The sequence below is a fragment of the Acartia tonsa genome, chromosome 10 (genome assembly GCF_053477335.1).
Source record: "Acartia tonsa isolate MP-2025a chromosome 10, ASM5347733v1, whole genome shotgun sequence".
Taxonomy (NCBI): domain Eukaryota; kingdom Metazoa; phylum Arthropoda; class Copepoda; order Calanoida; family Acartiidae; genus Acartia; species Acartia tonsa.
The window spans coordinates 2732798-2759781 of record NC_137269.1 but is presented as its reverse complement, the minus strand read 5'-3'; the positions used below and the strand labels follow the sequence as shown (position 1 = coordinate 2759781).

The 26984-nt window shown below is 30.8% G+C and overlaps 1 protein-coding gene across 1 annotated transcript; it reads left to right on the top strand.

Annotated features, from left to right (window-relative positions):
• On the top strand, nucleotides 1-26984 carry LOC145330387 (uncharacterized). Its single transcript, XM_080175026.1, has 43 exons — nucleotides 1-104; nucleotides 1264-1332; nucleotides 3357-3445; nucleotides 3733-3828; nucleotides 4231-4294; nucleotides 4886-5001; nucleotides 6207-6305; nucleotides 6822-6897; nucleotides 7285-7417; nucleotides 8395-8481; nucleotides 8941-9017; nucleotides 9773-9851; nucleotides 9975-10084; nucleotides 11297-11373; nucleotides 11573-11659; nucleotides 12078-12160; nucleotides 12337-12400; nucleotides 13060-13162; nucleotides 13595-13668; nucleotides 13957-14025; nucleotides 14119-14186; nucleotides 14528-14615; nucleotides 14862-15000; nucleotides 15261-15326; nucleotides 15409-15532; nucleotides 15643-15682; nucleotides 15756-15838; nucleotides 15935-16084; nucleotides 16615-16714; nucleotides 16882-16948; nucleotides 20556-20619; nucleotides 20714-20728; nucleotides 21983-22067; nucleotides 23873-23997; nucleotides 24511-24714; nucleotides 24827-24932; nucleotides 25246-25370; nucleotides 25473-25575; nucleotides 25711-25826; nucleotides 26076-26169; nucleotides 26355-26452; nucleotides 26517-26725; nucleotides 26856-26984. The coding sequence occupies exons 4-43, from the start codon at nucleotides 3779-3781 to the stop codon at nucleotides 26982-26984; spliced, it is 3846 nt and encodes a 1281-aa protein (XP_080031152.1). The 5' UTR covers nucleotides 1-104; nucleotides 1264-1332; nucleotides 3357-3445; nucleotides 3733-3778.

Genomic DNA, 26984 nt, shown 5'->3' with positions numbered 1-26984 from the left:
ACTATGCCTCCCGATGGTTTTTGTACACCCCAAAATTTGTGTACTGGAGACAATGCCTTGAAAGTTGTAGAAATGAAGATAGACAAATATTTTCAGTTATTAAGGTTATATGGACGTTTGTTTATTTAGTAGTAACTCTACTCAACAAGTAACCCGTGTTAGTCTGTCTGTCATATAGGGGGGGGGGGGGGTATGCTTGATAGGCACTTCTAGAGAAAGCCCCTTTTTTCTTTTCAAAAAGCAAACATGTGTAGAAAAAAATGTATTAAAAAAAAAGACAAATGATCAACTCATACAAAATATTCAATAACAAGGATGACAACATCTATAAAGGCGAAGCTCTGAAATGGAAGGACGAACGAACATTAACACTTGAAGAGTGTCAGAACTGATTAAGCGTAATATTAATGCATAAGTCTATAAAAAATTGTATGTAAATTTGCTTTTTATGACTTGATTAAAGAGAAGCTTCGCTTATAACATTGTACAATGTTGTAATAGGAATCAGTATTTCAAAAATCAGATGAATAAGATAATTTTATTATACAAAAATTAGTTGTGAAAAAATGAAAAAAATCAGCTTGTTTTAAACGGACGTACGGATTTTCTGGGTATAGTCCTTTCCACGACATATCTCCATAAGGAGCGATTCTTCGTATTTTTCACAGTAGCTTTTCTCCTATTTCTAGCCTTTGCGGGGGGCTCTAACCCTGCGGGGCCAATTACCTAACCCTGTGGGGCAATCACCTAACACAATATAACCTAACCTAACCTAAAATAACCTATAAAAAGCCATTTTAAAAATACGAAGAATCGCTCCTTATGGAGGGATGTCGTGGAAAGGACTATACTCCTTTCTTGTAACGGTTATAGAGTTGCTACGCTTTCTAAGTCGTAACTCTAACTGTTATAGGAAATAGCATGCAAAGTTTGAAATCGACAGAACATTTCCAACCTGTTTAAATTAACGAAAAGAGCTAACCGTTACCGACCCTAATTATATACATCGATTTATATAAGCTTATATAAGTTGTATAAGCATTGATTTGATCTAAAAGCCTTTAACATATTTGAGATCCCCAAAATACAACAGTTTATACATCCAATAGTCTAATAAGAGAAATAAGCGTCGTCCTGATATGTAGGTTTTGTGTGTCTTTTTCGGTCACTTTATTATAATTAGATGAGCCATTTTTGTTAGTTTGACTTTCTCGAGGCATTTGATAATCTGTATAAGATGCAATATATAGGTAACTATTCTAGGATTTGGATTGTTTTTGTTCTGGTCCGCTGACATCTGATCCTACTGATGACTGCCAGACTGGTTACAAGGTAATACCTGTTTTTGTTCTGGCAACCTGACATCTGATTCTACTGATGACTGCCAGACTGGTTACAAGGTAATACCTGTTTATATTCTGGTATTCTGACATCTGATTCTACTAATGACTGGCAGACTGGTTACAAGGTAATACCTGTTTATATTCTGGCACCCTAACATCTGATTCTACTAATGACTGCAAGACTGGTTACACGATAATACCTGTTTATATTCTGGTACCCTGATATCTGATCTTACTGATGACTGCCAGACTTGTTACAAGGTAATACCTGTTTATATTCTGGTCCGCTGATATCTGATCCTACTGATGACTGCCAGACTGGTTACAAGGTAATACCTGTTTATATTCTGGTACCCTGATATCTGATCCTACTGATGACTGCCAGACTGGTTACAAGGTAATACCTGTTTATATTCTGGTACCCTGATATCTGATCCTACTGATGACTGCCAGACTGGTTACAAGGTAATACCTGTTTATATTCTGGTACCCTGATATCTGATCCTACTGATGACTGCAAGACTGGTTACAAGGTAATACCTGTTTATATTCTGGTCCAATTACATCTGATTCTACTTATGACTGCCAGACTGGTTACAAGGTATTACCTGTTTTTTTCTGGCAACCTGACATCTGATCCTACTGATGACTGCCAGACTGGTTACAAGGTAATACCTGTTTTTTTTGGTACTCTGTTATCTGAGCTTACTGATGACTGCCAGACTGGTTCAAGGTAATACTTATTTAAGCTCTGATCCAATGGATTTATAATTTTGATCGTATTTTATCTTTTTTAATATATCCTGTTTGTATGTTTGTACTGAAGGATCACGCTAACCGCTGAACCAATTGGGTTCTCCTTAACAGGGTAGCTTCTCATAGGTCCCGGTAGTTCAATAACTATTTTAAGTGAGGGTACGACCAACCTCCTAAGAGAAATCAAAAAAAAAAATTTAAAAACCACCGCCCTGCGGACATTTTTGCAACTAGCTAAAAACATAACATCTCTATCGGCAAAAATTTTTTTTTGTAAATAGCTGATTTTAAAATAGAAACAGTTTTAAGTGTCTCTATATAAAATAGTACAAAATATTGCTAAATTAAATGAGCTAGATATTTTTGTTTTTCGTTAAAATTGCAGAGTGCAAATTTGGTTTGATTTATAAAAATTAATAATATCATTAATACAAATTAATTTTCAGAAAAAAATTGCAATTTTTAAAATATTTGGGTAATTATATATATTGCTGATATTGCTGATGTTTTGAAAGGTTCAAGTCAGATATTTAGCGGTACAGAAAGATAATATTTTTAGTTTTAATTCATTTTCCAGTATGGCTTCAAAACCGATTGATATCTTCTGGATTAGAACCGGTTCTCAGCTATACTGTATTAGAGACAATTTTCCACGAATATTAAAATAAAAATCATAAAACAAGTTTTGTTAGACCCTGCTTTTGGACTCTTTGGTTTAACAAAACCGGGTTAAAATCTTATAATTTTCATTCTAATATTCGCGGAAAGCTGTAATAAAAACGTTGCGAAAAATTACTATTCTGAAAATATTCCGACTTCATGTTCCAGTCTAATTTTGGAATGACCTAAATTTCAGGGATCTGAGGGGATATGACGATATAGTGATAAAGAACCTCAAGAATGATAAACAAAATTACCCCATCTGAAGAATAAAGTTATTATTAGAATTAAGATTGGACACTACTAGACACCAATTATTTTAATCTAATTTTGAACGTACATTCATTAATCTTTCATTGTCTTATCCCTTAAGATCTCTGCTAAAACATAATTGTCATAACTCATTTTAATTTGTGCTGAGCTGGATCTTTAAATCATTTTAGTGGTGAGCCAGATCGGGGTGAGCGAACTTTCCAACCAAAAAGAGCACATCATTTTATGAAATGCCGCGCTGTGATTGGCTGAAATTCGGTGCACCCCGATCTGGCTCACCACTAAAATGATTTAAAGATCCAGCTGTGTACTGTTTTTTTTCAGGTATACGATGTTACAAAAGTTGGTCTATCTAAATCCTGCGGGGAGCTGTATTTCCAACATCAAGTTTACTCTCCTACTGGTAGCTATTGGTAAGAATAAAGGTTGTGATAAGTCAATTAGGACACTTTACCATGTAGCTCTTTAACTATAAAAGCACAGGAATCGTTTTTTGTACTTCCAGAAACTAGAGTTCTAACTGTATGCATAACATTTTTTAACTTTTATCACTAGCCGCGCAATTTGAATTTGAAAAAGGTCCGCCGGGGCTAGCAAAAAGGCTACCCCCTCCTATTTTCAATTTATTCTAAAAAAAACAGGCAATCTGTATGGAAGTATCAAAAATTTATGATTTTTACCTTAACTTATTTTTGTTTAGGCTTGAAGCAGAAAACAAGGATGGTTCGCGCCATCTTGTAAGAGTCATGTGTGATTTTAGCGGTGCCAGTTCTGTGGCAGCTAAATTCGCTTACAGGTCATAAAATTTAACGCGGCATAGCACTAAACACGCCCTCAAGCTGACTTCCTATTTTTGTACTCTTGTTACCTTGATTCCTCTTTTTCATTTTTTCTCTATGGACGTTAAGAACCTTCCAGCCATTTTTTGTTGTTTAATTTAATAGGTTTCTGTTTAATATAGTTAAATGAACGAAATCTGAACAAATGTTTTGTTGAGTTTAATGTTATTTTACATAAATTTTATGTCAAGACTTTGGTGGACCCTATTTTTTTTTATTCATTTAGCCAAATGAAACCAAGAATTAAGTGTATCAGCCAAATAAATACATAACATCATAAATGAAAAGTGCACTTGCTCTCATTCGTGTATAGTCCCCTTTCGTAAAAATTATAAAAATAACCATTATTAATTGTTTAGGTCTTTGTTATTGGCAAATAATCAATCAATAACCTATCCTAATATTGGTATTACAGTATCACATGTAAGTACTAATAAAAGGACAATTAATGATTTATACTTAATTTAATTTATATTATCCTTTAACCAAACAAGGATGACAATATCCATAAAAGCAAAGCTCTAAAATATGACTGTTGGACAAACAACAAACATTAACACACTTGAGTATCAGAACTTTATTTCAGAGGTTTTTATTTTAAAACTAGAAAATTTATTCAAAAAAGCTTATACACTATACAGGACTGTTGAGGACATACTTATGTTTTAATTGCTAATATATGTAGATGCTTTGCTTATGATATTTTGCCTTGTTATCCCTCAATCCTAATTCCAAAAAATCAGATAATAGGATATTTATAACAGACAAAAATAGTTGTCTAAAAGTAAAAAATCATCATGCTTGAAATGGTGCTCCTAGAAAAGGCCTTGAAAACTAGAATCAGGAACTTTGGTCCGTTTCAATATACCTCGTTCCTAGCCTTAGAAATGAGAGCTAGGAACGCTATATTTTTTAATGGACAAAAGTTCCGCTATGGACGTACATACGGACCGACTCTAATTTTAGAAAGGCTTTGCTTTTAAAAGTTATAAACATATGTATTATTATATTAAGAATGGTAATGAGGAACCTTTATATGTGGATGGAGGGACTCGAACTTACCCTTGGGACCTGTCTACTTCTTTTGTTGATTTTAACGCTGATAACACTGTAATAATTACTTTCCCAAGGTAGGATAACTCAGGAAGGGAGGGGACATTGGGGCTGTTTATTACACTTGTCCCCAAAGTTTTATAATTACGTTCTCTTATTGTTTTCTTAACAACTTATGGGAGTTTTTATTTAAAATTTTGATTGGTTGCTTCAATAAGTTGAGTGTCCTAACGTTTCAACCATTAATTGTAATCTACAGAAGGGGAAGCTTTGTGTATCATCATTGGGGATGTAAATCAATTTATCGGCCTTTGTCTTATCCCTTCACATCCATGAGGATAACTAGCTTATTAGATCATCATTGCACATCTAAAATCCTAAAAACTCCGGGAGGGAGGAGACATTGGACTGTAAATTACACTGCTTATATTATTTATATTATTTGGGTACTTTTATTGAATTGTGATGGGTTAGAATGGAAGAATGATCTCATTAAAATCAAAATTTTGTCGATTTTATCCTAGGAATAGCGGGTCAGGACTTTTTAATTTCTAGTTTCAGCTCCCTTATACAGGGGGGGGGGGTGTTCCTATAAGTAATAATAAGCCCCTTTAAAAAAATAAAATAAAGATTGGGGAGGGACATCGATTTTGCTCACCCAAAAAGAAAATAGATTGAAACTATTGTATGACGTTTAAAGGTAAATTTCTATAAAAGCAGAGTTCTACAGTTTAAGAGATTTTAGGCTTCAGACATACTGACGGACATCGTTATACTATGCCAACGGACTCATTTTAGGATTATTATTTGGCAATGAGTTTTAGTCCAGTCCTTTCAATTTTCGGATCTACTGCAGTTCACGGTAAAATATTGCTGGTAAGCAATATTTCCAAAAATCTATGAATTTTTAAGGCTGCTAGCTGCCAAACGGATGAACGTACAGATCATACCCGCACACAATTTTAAGCGGCATAAGAAGGCCTACAAATAATCTGAAATAGCCAAGATTCAATTATGCATAGGGAAAGCTTCGCTGAAGAAAAAACGCGTAAAATAGGTTTTTTTCGCGCATTTCTCTGCACTGCGAGATAATTATGCATTATTGATTTATGGCTATTCCAGATTATTTGTAGGCTTTCTTATGCCGCTTAAAACAGTGTGCGGGCATGATCTGTACGTTTAGCCGTTTGGCAGCTAGCAGCCTTTAAAATTCATAGAGTTTTGGAAATATTGCTTACCAGCAATATTTTACCGTAAACTGCAGTAGATCCCAATTTTCTAGTGCTGTTCATGTGTGGGGTATGGCCTTCTTTAAATCTCAACTAACAGAATCTGTTACTTTCCAACTTGAATTTAAGTTTGGCTATGCTGTCAATACCATGTAAGTAACTCATTATTTTAATATACAAAATTTTTTGAAAAATAAGAATTTTAGAGAAAGATTCCTTTATAGATTTCTACAGACATATTAGGAAGTTCAAATTACAATTATTTGATATTTTAATCTTTTTACTAACATTGAATTAAATGCTTTTTAAATATGATTTTTTTTTAAAATTACCACTTAAATAATTTTTGTTTGTGAAAAGATTGAATGAAAGTTTTTATTTTTGTATTAATTTTAACTGGCGTTCCTAAAATAGCGAAACTTAGCTTTATAAGATGTTAAGAACTATAATTTGATTGAAATGATCTAATAATCCATATTTTTATTTTCAAATATAAACAGAATTATTCATCCAAGCTTTTTTATTTGGGGGAGGGGTAAAAATTAAAAATTACAATTTTGGGGGTGCTTTTATTTGGGAGGGGGGGGGGGTCAACCCTTTACCCCAACCCCCCCCCCCCCCCACCCCATTGGACGTCCCTTATTATTCTATGTATTTGTTTAATTTAGTGACAATATATTGAGTCCAGATCCTGATGTGAATAATCCTTTAGACAACAATAACTTTCAGTTTACAGTGGATCAGGTCCTTTTTTTATTGATTATTAGCAAAGCTTTTCTATAATTAGAGACGGCCCATCCGTAATGTATAGCTCTATTGTTAAAAATTATTATATTTTATAATAATCTTTCCATGCTAAAATCAAAAATACAAGTTTTGACAAAAATATCCATAGTAATTTGACAATAGAAAACTGGTTTAATAAAGAGATTCTCAAAATATGTTTTTTTTGTACATGTTATAATCATGTATTATAAAGCTCAATATTGTTCTGTTTTATCCATTTATTTTAACTAATCTGTTTATTACCTGGTTGGTTATAGCTATAGGTGTATCATTTTAAACTTTCTACAATGTTTCTCAATGTACAAAAAACACAGGCTTTTTAGGTAATCCTGTTGCCCTTTTTAGAACTCTTTGGATGATGGGGGAGTGTATAGCTTCATGAAGAAAACAATTCCCAGCCAGTATGCTCGTTTCTCAGCTACTCAAATTACCCTCAAACATATTTCTGGAGTAAAAAATCTGGCCATTGATTTTGTTGGTATGTTATTTTAGTACTTTAATACAAAAACTAATAGCTGTGTCTTCAGTTTCCAGAGGGTCTAAATTCAAAGGAGCTGTGAAAGGTAGTCTAAAACCATACAAAGACTTGAATCTAAAAATAAAATATCCTAAAACCATCCTGTGACCTATGTAAAGCTTATCTGAGTACTCAATCGGTTCAATAGTTTTCGAGATTTTAAGCTTTAGACAAAATAAAACCTTACTGTTTTCTGTCATCCTATAATATCCTATAATATAAAGTAATAAGCTTTATTTGTCTGTAGCGAAGGATCTTGCTAACCGCTGAACTGATATTGTTCTCCTTTACAGTGAAGCTTCTTATTGGTCCTGGGAAGGTTTTAAACTATTTTAGGTGAGGGTGTTTTCACCCCCCCTCCCTCCCCCCCAAAAAATATTTTTTTACTCTTTTGAAACTCAAATTTAAAGGAAGCCTGCAAGAAATACCACGCTTTAACGGCTAAAAGACTGCCACAAGTAGACCCAATTCCCCAAATTTGAAGTCTTTAGATTCTATAACAAAAAAGTTCTAGTCATTTTAAAATGACATTTTATGTACAATGAAAATTTTGAAAGAATTACAGTTCTAATGTTAGAAAATTTGAAATTAAACTACGTGGCCTAGAAATAAACAACATTAAGTGCCCCTAGAGGCTTCTAGGGGGCGTTGCCGCTACTAGGATAATAAATCAATAAAGTTCCTACAGACAATTATAGAACTGACAAATGTAGATATTTGTTGCATGTGTCATCACAGAAGAGACAATTAAAAATGATGTCATAAACCTAAAGTTTGATTTTGCAAATTCAAAATTGAATACCTCCTAGAGGCTAGGACTGATAATTAAAATATTGATTGAAAGAAAAGATTAATTGCTTAAAATAGAATACATTTATAAATATTAATGAAACAAATATTTATTTTCTATTGTTTAATTATTTACTTTTATTTTAAAGGTATGGTGTATGAGAATGATAAAGCTCTTATTGGTGAACCATCATCAATTTTTAGTAGCACAGAAATAGCGTCTTATATATCAATAGGTACTTTAAAAAATTCATTTTTATCGTATTTTTTGTTTCAATAAACTGAAATATAAGAAGAATAGTTATTTCTCGCATCGTATTATAAACTTATGATTGTACTTTTTTATATTCGTAGAAAGCTGGATTATACGATGCTAGACATAGTTTTTTTTCGTATGGATGAGAACCGGTTCCTATCCACCGGATTCGAATGAATACGAGAAATACTTTTCCAGTATCAATTCAAAACCGATTGGTATCAGGTGGATGGATTAGAACTGGTTCTCAGCCATACTGAAAAATTATGTCTAGCTTAGTATTAAATCAAGTTTTAGGAATATAAAAACAAGTTTTTTTATCTCCTACCTTTGGCATCTCGGGGCTAAAAAAACTGGTTTTAATCTTATAATTGTTCATTTTAATAACTATTAAATACTACCTTTTTATGCATTTTTTAACATTTTGTATTTTATCTAGAACCTGGAGCTGCTGAACATGTAACCACAATTCCAACTTCATGTTCTTCATTTTGTGATGACAACCCTAAATCACATGTAGAGTTGTATTTTAGTTTTAAATAGTAGTTTTTCATGAAATATGGTACATTGTAAGCTTCTAGAAAAAAAAGTCATGAAATTACTCTTTATGGGTCTTCAAACAAGAGCTATAATAAAGACCCAAAAATCATACTCTTGTGATATAAGCAAAGTTTAAATGTGTATTTTTTTACAAAATCAGACTAACAACAATTGTTAGTTGTTTCTAAATGTATGGTTCTTTACTCAGGAGCGTCCAAGCTTTTTATTGGGGGGGGGGAGGGGGGGGTAAAATGGCGCGTGAAGCGCACCGTAAATTTTGTTTAACCCCCCCCCCCCCTCGAAAAAATGTTTACCACGGGGGTAAAATTAGCTTTGGGCGGGTAATTACCCCCCCCCCCCCCTGAAATCTGTTGGCAGGGGTAAATTTGTTTTACCCCCCAAAATTTACCCCCGGGGTAAAACTTTTTTTATTTTTTTTGGGGGGGTTAAAATGAAAAATATTTTGGGGGTGCCTACGGCAACCCCATATTCGTTTGGGGGGGGGGGGGGGTAATCACCACTTTACCTCCCCCCACCTTGGACGTCCTTGTCTTTACTATTTATCTTGACTAAACATAATCTAAATGGAATGTTATAGCATTTCCAGCCTAACTTGTAAAAAGCACTTAATGGAACAATGTTCATTATTTTTTGTTGTTGTCAGATATTGGCCATCATTTTAATTAGTTAAGATTAAAAGATAATCTACCTTCTAAATTTCTTGTTGTCAGGTTTATTATGGAGCAAGAAAGTTGGATTCTAACAAGTACCAGTGTCTGTGTGTTTCAAGAGATCTGGGCAATATTATAGGCAAGAAAATATTTTTAACACAGATGTAAATATTTTTTTAATCTTTTCAAAACATTTTACAAAAGATATTACTTGAAACCTTATTAAATGAAAACTGTTGTTTCAAAAATATTTTATGTGTAGGGAGGGGACACACAGCAGTCCCAAAAGAAAGTGTTCACTGCACTGATCAGTTTTTTCAACCATACTTAGAGAAAATTGAGCTAAGAACAGAAATGATGGCTTTTTTAAAGGTGGGTTACCTTCAACCATTCTGTCTTCAGTTTTAAAATGGGGCGCACGTGGTTAAACTTTTTTTTTCAGAAAACTGATTTAATTCCTGTTTTAGATCAGAATAAAGTTTAAAATATGAACGCAGTAATAGTGTCTGACTGATTATGACGTAACAGAAAAAAATAGCCAATGAGAGGCCGTTGTTGACCAATGGTAAAATTTATAGTGGCCTCTCATTGGCTAATTTTTTTTGTTACGTCATAATCAGTCAGACACTATTACTGTGTTCTTAAAATATGTGCACATTCTATTCGAATCTATTTAATTATCTTACTGGACAGCCCTCTCAGTAACTTTTTGAAATAAATAGTGCCAATTTTGTTTTCATTAATATTAACTAGATATTTGCATAAATAAAAGTATTTTTATTTCTATAAAAGCAATTTTAAATTGGATATCTACCTTGTTGAATAAATAATGAACATGTGAACTTGCACACGATAAAAGCAATTGAAAATGCATTGTTTAAGACACAATTAATACAAATACAAAACTTTTATGCCTTTCAAATTATACTTAAAATTTAATTGTAATTAATATAACTTCATGATGTAATATATTTTTGAAACAAAAAGATTACATTAGGGCTTTTAACCACTTAAATTTATTTTATTATAAAAAGATTCTTTAAAAATTAGACCTCAATTTTCCTCTTATAATTAAGGTTAAGTATGTTTTGCTTCTTCAAAAAAAAACTATAAAAAAATGTCAACATCCACAAGTAGCGAAGCACAAAATCTCTTATGAAGTAGACAAACGGACAAAATGAGTTATAGAGCAGATTATCTGTTATCATAACAAAGATAAGAAAGAGAGAGAAAATCTGTTGTAAAAAGTAAAAGCAGTCCAACAGCTACGGATGTTCTATAGCTATATTTTGTTGTGCTCAATATTGATGGTAATATTGAAAAGAAGTTTCATCCTTTTATCTTTTAGAGGAGCCAAGAAAATCTGTAGTAAAAAGTAAAAGCGGCTATAGAGCTGCTTAAAAGCAGTCCGACAGCTACAGATGTTTTATACTTAATCATGCTCCATATTGATGGGAAAGTTGACAAGAAGTTTCACCTTTCTCTCTTTTATAGAAGCCGTGAAAATCACGCTTCCCCAAAAACGTTTTCGACAGACGGACATTTCAAATTATAGAGTAGCTTCGGCTTTACAAATGATTTTAGGAGGGTAAGTCTGAGCTGACCTCAACTGTGAGTGCAGATACTTCTACTGACCTAACCAACATTTGCAATCCCAAAAGGCAGAGTTGAAATAAGATATTAAGACCCAGTATTTACTAAATCTTGCAATATACAGCAAATTATTTTTCATTTAAGATATTGTTAAATAAATTGTTTAAATTTCTGTGATAGAAAATTCTACTGAGTGTTAAATGCAAAAATTATTTTGATATATGAAAAGCAAAACTTATCATCTTTATTTTCAATTGTATCTTTGAGGCTTGTGAATATTGTGACCCTGTATATGGCTTACTTCCTGGATTTAAATGTTGCCTCTATCATCAGCAACTATGTGTACAATCCAAGGCATATCTTGACAATTTATATTATCACCAAGAAATAGCATAAAAGTAGTTTTCCTGGTCCTGGACAAAGGCAGGAGTGACAAAAGTCAGAGTGGACACTTACCCAATCTTAAATCATCTTAGGTTAGGTTTTTAAAATCCCTAACCCTTGTAGAGGGGTTTATTTGTATATTCATATCTTAACCTTATCTAACCTGTATAGAAATACATAATTAACTTGATATTTTTAGACACTCTTGCTTTTGTCATAAAACCTTTTTCTCGTATTCATTCGAATCCGATGGATAGGAACCGGTTCTCATTCATACGAAAAAACTATGTCTAGCATCGTATTATATCCAGCTTTCTACGAATATAAAAATGTACAATCAAAAGATTAAAACCAGTTTTTTAGCATCTGTAAAAATTGTGTTGATCAGAAACCAGAGACCTTATCCTTTCTACAACCAGAGTACATCATTTCCACTTGTATGGACTACAACAGCTAATTCTGAATTTCTAGGTTTGAACATTATCATAATTAGTTATAGCCACTAGTCACTTCTATTGCCTAATTTATCTTGTGAAATTAATTACTAAAAAAAGTTTTCATTAATTCTTCATTTATATATGAATAAACTGTCATTTTATTCATAATTATTTTTGTTTAAAATCATGAATAAATCATTTAAAATTTAGGCCTAGACCAGGCATTTTGGACTATTATTGATCAGTACACATGGCAAACTGAGGCTTCTTTGAGGTAAAGATAAATTTTTACTTCACATAATTTTAGCAAAGATTAATCTTTTTATGCCTCAAAGGGCCTTGTCAATTTTAGTATAGTTTCTAGAACTAACAAGGATGACAACATCCATAAAAGCGAAGCTCTGAAATGGAAGGACAAACGAACATTAACACTTGTAGATTGTCAGAACTGAATTAGCAGAATATTAATGCATCAGTACAAACAATATTTTAAAAAAATTTGTTGCAAAACTGCATAAATAGATGATACTGTTTAAGGACATACTTACATTTTTGGGACTTGTTTTAGAGATGCTTCGCTTATAACATTGTACCTTGTTGTAATAGGAATCAGTTTTCAAAGAATCAGAAGGATCGGATAATTTAACATACAAAAATTTCTTGTCAAAAAAGTTAAAAATCGACATGTTTAGAATGAACGTACGGAAATTCTGGTATTGATTATAGAGTTGCTACGCTTTCTAAATTGTACCTAACTACTATAGGAATCATCATGCAAAGTTTGGAATCGATAGGACAATTCTAACCTGTTTAAATTAACGAAAAGAGCTAACTCTCTGTGACGGACGGACGGACGGACCGACCGACCCTAATTATAGAAAAGCTTCGCTTTGATACCCTGTAAGTTTAATTCTAATGTGTTTCTTTTTTCAGAACTCAGGAAGATGTTTGGTGCTCAATGCTTGGTGACATTGTGATAAAGCATTGTTTTACTTTAATATCCAGTTGCACTGATATGGATAATGAATATTGCATGGTGCAGTCATAATTTAAATGATAATTTAAATCTTATGCTTTTTCATTAATCCTTATAATAAAGTAGAACGATGTCTGTCTGTCTGTATGTCTGTTTGTACCAAAGGATCTTGCTAACCACCGAACCGATCGGGTTCTTTTAACAGGGCATCTTCTCATTGGTCCTGGGAAGGTTTTTAACTATTTTGGAGGAGGGTACCACCACTCTCCCAAGAGAAATCACAAAAAATAGAAATTTTTAAAAATATTTTTGAAGACTTCAACGGAACATAGAAATAATCTGACAAAATCTGTTAACTTGTATAATATCGTTTGAAATAAAAAAAAACATTTAAAGTGCCACTAGAGGCCTCTAGGGAGCGTAGCCACTAGTATTTGTATAAAGAACTAAATTTAATTTTAATTCTTGTTTAACCCATTTGATTAATTTTAGGGACCTTTGTGGAATCACTTTATCCAGAACTGTTTTCTGGTCACAAACAGATCTTTGAGCTACAAGCCTCCACGGTCAGATTCATTGACTTAACTTTTAATGTTATTGAATTGTTAATTCCTGTTTAGAAATTTGAATGTTATTGCATAAAGTTGAATATAAACAAGGATAATTATTATGTCCAGAAGTTTTTCTGCAATCAGTTTAATTATATTGTTTATTAACTGATATCTGATTGTTTCTTCTTATAAGTATGCACTCTTTGTATTTGTTATAACATTTTGGGTTCTTCATATATTATATAGAAATATGAGTATTGATAATATAAAAGACTTTGTATTTTAGTTATTATTTCTTTATAGGCCATTTCATTATTGTGTAGCTGATTCTTTAATGAGTGTGAAACTTTATCCATATACACTTTATACAAGGTACAATTTTTTTAAGTTCTTGGAGAATTATGAACAAATTCTTTCAACCATAAGAATTTTACTGTAATTATTATTTTATACTTATTATTTAAGATGGTCACTTAAGTGTAGTGAACTGACAGATCAATTAAGAGATTTCAGAGTGGTTAAGACCAATATAGGTAATACATTTTTGGTTTGTTTATTGATAATATATTTAAAAGAAATTAACATTTGCATATCTTATAAGGGATAAACACTGTATAGTAGCACTAGCCTCTAGGGGCTTTGCCCTAAGAGGTAATTAAAAAAAATAATTGGAGCTGCTCCAGTATCAAATTCAAAATTTTCAGGGGAAAAAATGGGGGGGTATTTTTTGTTTTTGGGGGGATTGTGGGTGTCCCACCCCCCAATAAAATGGCCCATAACCACCACAGACCAGTAGGTATATTCCCTGAAGAGTAGAATCCAATTGGTTCTGTGGTTACCACTCATTATTAGAATATTGTATCGCCATTTGTAGGAGATGGGTACATGGATATGAAAACTGCAGATGAAGGATTTAGCACAAAGTTTCCATTCCCAGGATCTATACAAAACTATCAATGCAAGTAAGAATTGTTTCATAATTATTTTATTTGGAAAAGAGGGTTTATTGACAGATGGGTAATTAGATTACAAATAGTATCAAATCATATAATTGTAGTCTGTAGAAGAAAAAAAAATATGTATTTGGTATAATGAAACAATTTTTGCCTTATTAATGATCAGATGTAACCTAAACTTACCAACTAAAACTTACAAAATTATCTTTGATATTTTTCACAATTAATCAATACAGAATTATCATCCTTAAGAGCTGGTTGGACATTACCTGATGGAAGTAATCCTGTACAAAAATTTGAATGTCTTGGTAATCTCAAAGCAGTTCTAACCCCTCCAGAGAAATGTCAACCACTAATGTGTGACAATGATGCATTTGATGCTTCTTCTTGGGTGAGTATTCAGCTACTGAATAATTGTTGGATAAGTCTCATTACTAGCCAAACAATTTATATGTTATACCAGTACATTTTTTGAGTATACCCTATACATGTTTTGGGTTGTTTTACTTTTCAGAACTGTACCCCTGCAAAATAGAATGAAATACTTCCACTTTAATCAAGCTTTAGTCAAACAACTACATATATTGAGAAGAAAAAAAAGTTAATCCTAATCCATTTATCTAGTTAAATATCTTTTGTTTTAATATTTAGACAAGTATGACATTTACCCCAAGCAGAAACAGAGTACATGGTACCTCTGTTACATATAAATGTGAGGTAAGCTATCCTTTTTTTCTTCTTTAATAAGACAAACTAAATTTTTTGCTAATAATAATATACATTGAGGAAAACTATTAAGATTGGAAGAGTGATTGATACAGTGTACACCAAAACAGTGATAGACACCTGTCAGCTCCAACAAGCTGGAGATTCTAAACCCACATGGAAGTACTCAGATTCAAACCCTCTTCCAAAGTGTATTCGTAAGAAAGTTTGCAAATTATTGAAATTATTATTTGTTGTTTTCAGTTTTTATGTAATAAAAATTATATAATCTTAGTAATTTAACAAAACTAAATTTGATTCCTTTTAGCATTTTGTGAAAACCGTTTGTTACCACAACTTCCTCAATGGTAAACAAATTAAAAAATATTGAAGCTATACATTGTGAACGTCAAGGTTGATTTAAGAAAGATTATTTTTAAGGGCTACTTTGGAATACAATGATGATTTGAATGGCATTGGTCAGGTTGCAACAATGAGATGTATGGATGGTTTTGAATATGTAGGTAAGGCAAACAAATCAGTACAATTTTTCAAAATGAGAGCAGAAATTTTTCAATCACTTACAAGTCTTGGACTGAATGTATTTGCTAAATATCTAGAACCTCACACTCTGAATGATGATCCACAACCCACATCTACTACAACTACAACAACAACAACTACAACAACAACTTCAACAACCATTACTACTACTTCTGCTACTACAACAACAACCACTACTACTACTTCTACTACAACTTTATCATTTGGTAAAATATAATAACCACTTTTAGAAATATATGGCAACAACCATAAAAGTAAAATCACAAGCAATCTGTAGCAATTTTTAATTTTAGCAATCAACTCTTTACACATATTGACAATCCAATCTGACTTAAAATTTTTATTACTCTCATACAGAAGCTTTGCACAGTAGTTTGTTAGATTTAAGGGTTAAAAATCTAATTAATCAGTGTATCATACAGATCTTATAAAAATATAGAGAAAAGATTCTAATTAAAAAAAAAATAATTACTTAGGCTATTAAGCAGTGATATGATACTTTTAAGCTAAATAAATTGTTAGTTTGAATGATTTATTCTATTTAGAGGAAAAATAATTTTTATATCAGAAAAAGCCAATTTTTTCAACTTTTTTTTGAAATGTCATTTAGGAATGTAGGGTTTCTAGCTCAAAAATTAATTTTAAAAGCCCTAGGATGCATGTAGGCATACTGAGCTAGTAGTTAGTAAGAAAGAAAAACATGTCAAAGAAAAAGAATGCAATAATCAACTTTCAGATTGTTGTCTTGCTGGATTTATTGACAATAGATATGTTACTTGGAGACCAGAACATAATGAGTACAGAAATGCTAATGGAGCGAGGATTGTGAAATACAAGTAAGGAATAATGTATTAACTTTTGCTATATATAGTTTTTACAAAATCTAATTCTAAATATTAATAGTCAAAGTGAAATCAGAGACCTTCACTTAGATTTGCAATGTTTTAAAGAATAATTTCCCAGACATGAAATTATAATTTTTAATTTTAAAAATTTTTCTCAGCCAAGATTTATCCAGATGGGAATATGGAGTATCCGTAGTTGGGGTATTTGAGGCTGTTTATTGGACGGTAAACATTAGTATTTACAGCTGTCATACTATCTATAATACAAAGTAGCTTGATGTCTGTCCGTCTGAAGCTTAATATCTCAGTAACCGCTGAACCAATTGGGCTCTACTCTTCAGGGATTATACCTACTGGTCCTGTGATGGTTTTAAGCTATTTTCCTGGGGGGTGGGACAACCCCAACCCCACTAAAAACTAAAAAAACCACCCCCCCCAAAAAAATTTTTTTTTACATTTTTTGTAAAATCTGAGTAACTGCTGAACAAATTGGGCTCTACTCTTCTGAGAATATTCCTACTGGCCCTGGTGGTTTTAGGCTATTTTCTAGGAGGGTGCGTCACCCCAACCCCCCTAAAAATAAAAAAATTCCCATTTCCAAATTTTTAATTTTTTTTTTATTTTTGTAAACAAAAACCAGTAATTGGGTTGGGGGAACCCCACTGCACCATGAGGCGAAGCCCCAATGAACCCCCCCCCCCCAAAAAAAAAAATAAATTTTCACCCAAAAAAATTTTTGGGCTTTTTGTAACTTTTAAAAATTTACATCTTTAAAAAGTTCTTGCAATTATAGGTATTATATAAAATGTGGTCCAATCAGTGGGACTATCGGAGCTTGCGCCGCATACGGGGTACTTGCTTATGCTCACCCCGTACGAGATATACGGTGAACAACCTAGGTTTAATATTTACGAATTTAAATTTTTGTGATACGGCGCACAACCTGGGTTTAATTTTACCAAAGGGTAATTCGGCAAAGAATAACTTTTTTGAAAATATAACTATAAAATTATTCTGGAGGGTCGACTCTCCATTACCTCATGGGGCGAAGCCCCTAGATGCTAGGGACGAAGCCACTAGTGATTTTATTCTGTGGATTACTTGCTTTTCATCTGTGTACCTATTACAAAGTTTATCTATAATACAAAGTAGAATGATGTCTCCATCTGTATGTCTGAAGTTTTAAGAACTAATTGTAGTTTTGAAGAAAAAATTACTTAAAGGGACTGTGAACGTAAATTTTTCTCATCTTAATATCAAATCTTAACATCATCTCATTCATAATATCTCACAGATTGAGCAAAACGCGCGTTTGTTTGCTTAAAAAACGGCTTTTTCCGACGATTTTTATAAGGTACAGGGAAAGGAAGAAATTTTCCGTATTATATAAAATGTGCATTATATTGCTTTTTTCTCCCATTATAGCTAAAATTAAACTTTTTCACATAGTTCTAGATTTTTCCTAACGGTTAAGCTGACTTTTAACATAATCCTTGCCTTAAAACAATGTATAGTTACTTAGAAATTGATAAAATAAGCAATATTTTTTATTGAAAACCAAATACAATAACAAAGCCAGAAACAGGTTTTTTATTATTATCCAATTAACTTTAGATGGCCCATCTCTCGCCCACCTTTAATTACAAAGAAGGTGTATCAACTTTTTTTTTATAGCTAGCCGGTTCTTTTAGTAAGTAGTAGATGTAAAATTTTTCATAGAATTCAGTTATGCAATCGTTTTTTTTTGTAGACCTCTTATTTTTTAAGTAATTTAAGTTTAAAAAAAAAATTAAGTCGATTTTAAGGTACTAAAGTGCAACAAAAAAAAGAAAGAAAATAGCCATTATGAACAAAAATAGTAAGATCTTTAATTTGACACCTTACTTTTTCAATTCTGTCAGGTAATTATTGAAAAAATCGATTTTTTTAAACCCACGAGAATAAAAACTTTGAACTTAATTTTATTATTTCACAATTAAAAAAATATGGGTTCATATATACCTTTAGAATCAGAAAAATATTACGAATTCATTGTAAGCAAAATTGAAAAAAAAAGTTTACAATATAGTATATAAACTACAATAAAAGGAATTATATGAAAATATCATATTATATTGTACAGGCAACGTCTTAATTCTTGAATTGAGTATAAAAATGGGAAGGGGGTAAAGAGGGGGTAAAGAGGGGGTAAAAAAGGGAAGACGATAGTGTTGCCTGAACAAAAAATATAATTGGCCATTTGTTTATTTTTTTATTTTTTTACTTTTTTAAAATTTTGCTTACAATGGATTCGTAATATTTTTCTGATTCTAAAGGTATATATGAACCCATGTTTTTTATGTCTGTTTGAGAAAATATTTAGGTCTAAAGTTTTTATTAAACCGAGGTTAAAAAAATAGATTTTTTCAATAATTACTCAACAGAATTTTAAAAGTAAGGTGTCAATTTAAAGATCTTACTATTTTTGTTCTTACTGGCCATTTTCTTCTTTTATTTTGTTGTGTTTTAGTACCTTAAAACCGACTTAATTATTTTTTTTAAAAACTTAAATTACTTAAAAAATAAGAGATCTACAAAAAAAACGATTGCATATATGAATTCTATGAAAAATTTTACATCTACTACTTACTAAAAGAACCGGCTAGCTATAAAAAAAAAAGTTGATACACCTTCTTTGTAAAAAATAAAGACGCAATATTTCTTTATGAACAGTCTGATTAAAGTGTAAACTAATTCTCCAAAGTGGGTTATTTATTGTCCAACACAATAAAAAAGGATATTATTATTTTAAATAACCTATGAGATTCAACCCTTTGTAGACAGTGAGGTATTTTTTTGTCAATAATATGAATTTAAAATAGGTCTTTATTACCTAATTACTACGTTATAAAAAAACTAATTGACAATTTTATAGCATAAAATAAATCCTTAACAGTAAGTAAATTGTTTCAACTATATATGACACGTTAAATATCCCTACAAACATTATAAGAAATAAAAATGTTCAGATTTTCCCTGTTTTTTCCTTTTTCCCTCCCAAAATACCATAAAATCAAGGCATTATTCTTGGATATTTTTGTTAATAGGACGATTTTGGTTGATCAGTGTAGTGAAATGTGCTTAGAAAATGTTAAGATTTGATAATCAGATGAGAAAATTTTATGTTCACACTCCCTTTAACTCTAAATTTCCGTTCATTAGAATACTTGATGCAATATTTACCTCAATTTGAAGACCATTTAGCCAAGGGTTTCCAATTATTTGTCCCTATTCTAGGTCAGCAACTGGCCATAAACTTGTATACATGTATTTAATCAAGAATGCACTATGCTAAAACTAATTAAAAGTTAATTCTTAAAATTTTTTTGGCTCACTGCCTCACTAAAATCCTTGAGGCTCGCTAAAAGTTTAGTGGGGATTGTTTTGCCTCACTATTATAGCGAGGCAGTGAGTCAAAAAAGTTTTTTTAAAATTCACCTCAGTATAGTTTTTCCTAAGTCTACACAATTTGCATTTGAATTAAAAATATTTATATATACACAATGAAGACAAAAGTGTTTCTTTAACTTAGGATGTTAAGACAGCACTAAATATTATATTTAACCAAAATTATTAAAGGTTTTGTATTTTACTTATTATCCTACTTTTACACAAAATGCCTGTTGAGCACTGATAACTTCCTTGTCATTTTTTTAATTGAAAATAAAAGGAGTTTTTTTCTCAACTTGTTTAACCCCTTGCTACCCAATACCCATTTATTACTCAATGTAACGAAATCTAAACAGAACTAAAGTTATAAATAAAGAACTAACTCTCCTCTTTTTTTTTTAAGACTACAGCTAATGCACTCTGCCCAGTAGCTGAATGGAGCACTGGACAGTTTTGGTGTGCAGCAGGTAATTTAAAAAGAAGGAAACAGATTTAAATTATTAAATTTGTCTATAAGTTATATTTATATATTTTTCCAATTAAAACTACACTCTTTTTTAGCCAAGTTAAATCCAAGTAAGTTTTTTATATATTTTTTATATCATGTATTAAAAATCTAGATGAAAAAGGATATTTTTTTTTGTATTTGCACTTGTATTTAAAACAAATTTAACAATATATACAATGTGTCTCAAAAAAACTACGTTATTCAGTTTTGGGAATCAACCATAAGGAGCATGAAAAAAATAATTGTAGGTCCATATTCTCCGTAAAAATTTACATAACATTTACTTGAGGTGTTTTTTTTTGATATCTCTAAAAATGCGGCTGTACTGTTAGGTACATGTAAGGTAAAAATGCCTGATCCTAAATCTGTGATAACAATAAGATTCAATTAACTTATTTATTTTCCAACATATAGGTTAAAAAGTACAATATTAAATTGATAAAAGGTTTATTCAATTTCCCCATTTGAGATTTTTTATATATTTTCTTTTTTTTGTGCTACATGCAAGAAGCTTTTAAGATTATTCAGAATTTTGTTTTTCCTATTTCTCTATAGCCAAGTCATTTTTATTTTAAAAATCTCTTATAATACTGTGCACATTGATAAATAAAATAAGTCACTTTTTATTTTATTTCAATACCTAAATAAGCAAGTTAACTTTGTTTTAAATTGTTGCTAAAAATGCGTTTTCTTAGATTTAACTAAGTTTTATGAGTTGATCTGCCATGACCTGTCATTCAAAATTAAGAGATTACAGGGGGGGGGGGGGGGGGGATGAGGGACGGACATGAGAATTTTTAATACTAAGAATAAAGATTCAAGCAATCAGAAAATTCATTTTTGTTTTCAAAAAAGGTATTTTAAATTAAATTTTTAAAGTAATTTTTGTTATCCATGCTAAAATGTTGTTTTCAAGTAAAAATAAGAATTTAATTGAATGTTACAGCCCCAAATTCTACTAGTTCTAAAAAACGCTATTGTTTTAGAGATAACAAAAAACACCTTTTAAAAAATTGATCCATATTTTTGAAGAGAATAGGAATATATAATTATTTTTTTTGTACTCCTACTGGTTGTTTCCCAAAACCGGAAAACACAGTTTTTTTTTAGACAACCTGTGGTTTAATACAAACAACTATGTTTTTTTTTTGTATTATTTGATATATTTTGAAGACTAGCTAAGGACAGCACAACACAGATCTTGAATATTATTTATTCCAGACTAGGATTGCACTAATCTGCATTAAGACTAATGTGCCATTTTTAGGATTAAAAAATTAATTCAGAGAAAATAGTTTTTAAATTTAATTGATTCTTTTTAGATTGTTGTGATATAAATGGTTACAATAAATTAGAATATGGCTATAAGTCTGAAACTAACCCTCATACTTATATTCTTTATGCACGGTTAGTTTTTTATTAAATGAATAAGTTAGGGTACAATGTTTGGCACTTTAGATATAAGTAAATGATAATAAAAAACCCATAGAATGCGATAATAACTTCAGAAAAATCGAAGAAAATAGTTTTCATACTTAATTAACGTTTTTAAGTTTTTCTTCAAAAAGTTTAGATAAGATGCCTTTAAAAGTCGTCTATGATTTTGTCAGGGATAAAAATGTAACTTTAAAATAAGAATTACAACATATTTTTTCAATTAGTACAAAGTAAATTTTGAACATTTTATTGATCAGTATATTTTTTAAAATGTGAAGTAGAAACCTGAATATTTTATCATGAAAATTGTGTTATGATTTGATTGTCTGCTAGATTACAAGAAAAAGATACTGACAGTACTTGTTGGTTCTTTAAAAAAAAATAGGTAGATTACTTTCAGAACCCCTCTTTTTGCAACATTATTTCAATAGAACAGAGCCGTAGTCTTAGTGTACTCAATATCTAGACAGCCAACCATTGTTTTAGAATTGTTCAATTTTTTTAACTTCTGATAAAAACAGAATTAATGGTATTTTTGTAAATATTTTACCTCCAAGAAATGGCTATACTTCCCAATCATATGTTGTGTGATATTTAAGAGGAATTATTTTGATATAATGTCATTAAAATATTCGTTGAAAAAAGTGCTATTCTAGCTTATACTTTACATTTTAATGTGTATGATAATTCAAATAAAAGATAATGAAGATTTATATTATATTTAATTGTTATAATTATAAAGAAAAACCTGGAAACAGTAAAAAACTGACTTTATTTTATTGATGTAGGGAAAATTTTGTCAAATATTTGAATAAAAAAACCATATAAAACAAAAAAAATTATTTTTAATATAGTCACAAAAAGGCTTAATGAGTTTAGGAAATATTTCATTCACTAATCATGTCATTTAAACTCTATTAAACAGAATAAAGTGTAAAAAGATGTTCTCGTTTTAATTTTAAGTAATTTCAAATGCATTTTAATACCTTTTAATGATTTATTTTTTGAAACATCTTTTTATAAAATGTTATTGATTTTTGAAGTTATATGTTAAAATGTTTTTAAATTTTGTTAACATTTTGTTTTAAATGTAGAAAATTAGTAATTCTAAACATTCAAAAAATGATTTTATTAAATTTTCATCACTTAAATTGCATGTTTGATGAAATTTTCAACTGATAATTCAAGAAAAATCGTTTAAGTTTTATTATATTTTACTTTGAAATGTTAAAAAAATATATTATTGTCAAAAATGTGGAAGTTATACTTTCCTCAAAAAAAGACCTAAAACATGCAAATTAACACGTGTAATGAGATTTTTTTTCTTTCAGGTTTAATCTTAATTAATTAATGATATTTTTTGTAAAAAGGATTTTATATAAAAAGTTTTAAAACTCGAGTTATGTAGTGGTTCTACAAAAGGTTGCGAATTTATGCAATTTTCTTGCAAAAAAAATTTTCTAGGATTTTAAAAATAGCAAAGGGTGTTATTAGACGAACTTACAGATACAATTGCTAAGTCATTTTGGCCAAACTCTAAAATAAAGTTTTGACATCTGAGGGTCCAACCGTGTATGGGTAAGTTTTAGGGTAAAAGAGAGGTTTAATTTTCACCTCCTCTTTCTCTCAAAATTTATAAACTAACAAAAGCAGAATTTTTAATTACTTCTTATTCAGAATTTTAAATAATGTTGAATACTAAATGTGTGGTACTCTATATATTTTGGGATCTTTGCTTGTATTAATGTTGTCATAAATGATTTACTATGTTTTAGGCCAGAACATGGTCATAGAGGGGGTGATAAATGGATATGGGCTAGCAATTCCTTGCAATTAGACAGAGCTAAGGGAGAAGCTTCTGACTGTCCTGCAGATCTTGGGTGGAAATATGGTGGCAAAAGTAATTAAAAATTTTGTTTTTATTTTCAACATTAATAAAGCCAGCAAAGTCTAGCCTTAATATCTAGAATCATATTTGATATTTTATTCCCAGGGGTATTATTTGATATGTTTATTGTATCCTTACATAAAAGTAACAGGATGTGTCTGTCTTTCTGTACCAAAGAATATTGCTAACTGCTTAACCTATATGGTTTTCCCTTACAATGTAGCTCCTGGAAAGGTTTATGATTATTTTGAGGGAGGACCAAATTACCCCTAGATAAAAATGCTTTCTCCCCCATATTAAAAAAAATAATAAGGGAGGAGGTCAACTTGACCCCCCCCAAAAAATTTTTTTTTCTTTTTTCTATTAAACTAAAATATAAAAAATTGGGGTTTAAATTCAAGTGCCCCTAGAGGCCTTTAGGGACATAACCAAAAGTAATATACATTTAGCAAATGCACGAAACAATGATTTATTGATCATTTTTTATTTATGTGTTTTTAGCTCTTAAATTCTTTGTTATTTCAGATGCATTTGATTGTGTTAGTGGTAAAAAGAAAAGAGATGTAAACTTTACAAGTATGACAAATGGAAAACAAAGTATACTACCTGCCAAGAGAAGTAAAAGGAATATCCTATTGACAAAGGAAAGGAAGATTGAGTGTACTTCCTTATGGAATGGAGTTGCAGCATACTGGAAGCCAACTTATGATATTCCTCAATACTGTTTCAGTAAGTTAATCAATTGCTTCTAATTAAAGTATAATAAACTGAAAAGTGTTCATTCCTTAGCCTTTAATGTTCTCTCAAACCACTTACATCATTTATGACACTGACAATGTAGGGTCCAATTGCACAGCATCTGATGTAGCTTTGGTGGCTGGAAGTAGACAAGATGTAGAAATAACAGGTTGGAATGGACAGGATTCTTCATTTGGAATCAAAGTCAAGTATGTTTTTTTTATTTCTTAAAAATTCATTGTAGATTAAAGCTAAAAGGGCCTATAGCATTTAATGAAACGTTTGCCATTTTTTTCATACACATTAAACCCCCCAAAAAAATACTTTTCTTCTTTAAAAACCATTTATGATTTTAGAGAATTGTATTACAGATATAATGGTTAACTAACATGTATTATGATTGGATTCTTGCATAACTTTATATTAACTTGGCAATCAAACCATCTAACATTGCTTTGATTTCTTTGTTTACAGCTCCCAAAATAACCTACCATAACATAAGACATTAATAAATTTGTTTAGATATAAATGTAAAGAGTTTGGTAAACAGTTTAAGCATGATAATGGAAGTTTTTATCCATATCTGGAGGTTTCTTGTCAAGCTGATCTTACATGGAAACCAACTTCTATTCTACACAGATGTGAATGTAAGATATTCTTTGGAAAAGTTTGCTGAATTGTGAAAAACATTTCTTTACTTTTATATTTAATTCAAACATTATGGAATAAAGTATTTATTTTCTATTTAGGGGCCAATTGTATTGCACCACCAAGTGTTGGAGATGAACATTCTTTGGAACTTGTATGGAATCCACTTTACCCACCTGCAATAGGTGAAAGTGTGACATACAGGTAGAGTGGAAAATTGAGTAGTATTCTAAGTTCTTGATTAACAAAAAGAATCAAGTGCTTTCAATCACATATTTTACTTTAGGCTAGTATAGGTAATTCTTATGTTATGTGTAATTATTTCTATTCTATTTACAGGTGTAATGCTGGGATGATGAACAAGTTTGCAGATAATGTAGAAGCTGAATCTCTTGAATTAGAATGTCTTGCTGAAAATACATTTCAATCTATTGAATGGCCAACTTGTAAAAATAGTAAGAAATATCTATTTGGACCATCTATTATAATTTCTAATTAATGTTGTCTATTTTAGAACTTACATAAATACAATGTAAATTTTATTTAAAATAGTAATTTATTTTACGTAGTTTGCTTAATAATTATTTCATTTCATCTGTTAAATGCTATTCATTATGTTAGTAAATTTCATTAATGGTCAGGAATTATATTTTAATGCTTGAAAAATGCAATAAATAGTAAACTAATCTATTATTTTCATAAAGTAACATACTGCAATCCACATGAAAAGTCTACTGCTGAGATAGGCACTAGAACTTTAGCTGCTACACAAGAAGTTGCACATAATGAAACTACAAAGTAAGTTCTTACAAAGTATATTTGTATTACCTTTAATTTAGGATATTCAATTGCTGAAGACAATATTTATAAATATAAAATTTATACATGATGAAAAAAAGTACTAAAAACTCATCATTAGTTTAGCCTTATAATTATTCTCAATTTAGTAATACTTTAAATCATAATTTTTATGATGTATTAAGATGGTATTGTAAAGACACACGGTATTTGATCTCAAATGGGTCAGGAGATTTAGACAATAGCTATGAGGCAACTTGTCTGTGGTACACCAACTTCACTGGTAATATTGAATTTTCTTAAATTTATCAATTCTCAGGTTTGATAAACATAACAATATATTGTAGTTGAGCCCAGTGATCTAAATTGTACATTAGTATACTGTGTAAATGCTACAAATGCTCCACTTACAGATGGGAGCAACTACTCTTCAGCAATTAAACACGATGGCATTAGTTTGTATGACTTTAACCTTGGGGAACGAATTCCACTTGGTAAAAAGTTAACATATAAATGTCAGGATGGTTTCAAAAGAAGAGCCAATGAGATACTAAAGGTATGTGTTTAGAATTTCATTGATCTTGGCTTTTCATAACAAACACTTTTAACAGTTCACTCCTTATGAAATCACTTCTCTAGTTTTATACAAATCAAATGAAAAGTTGGTAAATTGTAAGACTATCTAGGATGAGGCTCCAGACTACTTGGAAGTTGAATGTCTACCAGATTCAGGAGAATTTGACTATCCTGATCCATGGCCTGAATGTGTTGAGTCAGTTTCATGTCCAGATCCTGGGGACAGGAAAGCTCTATGA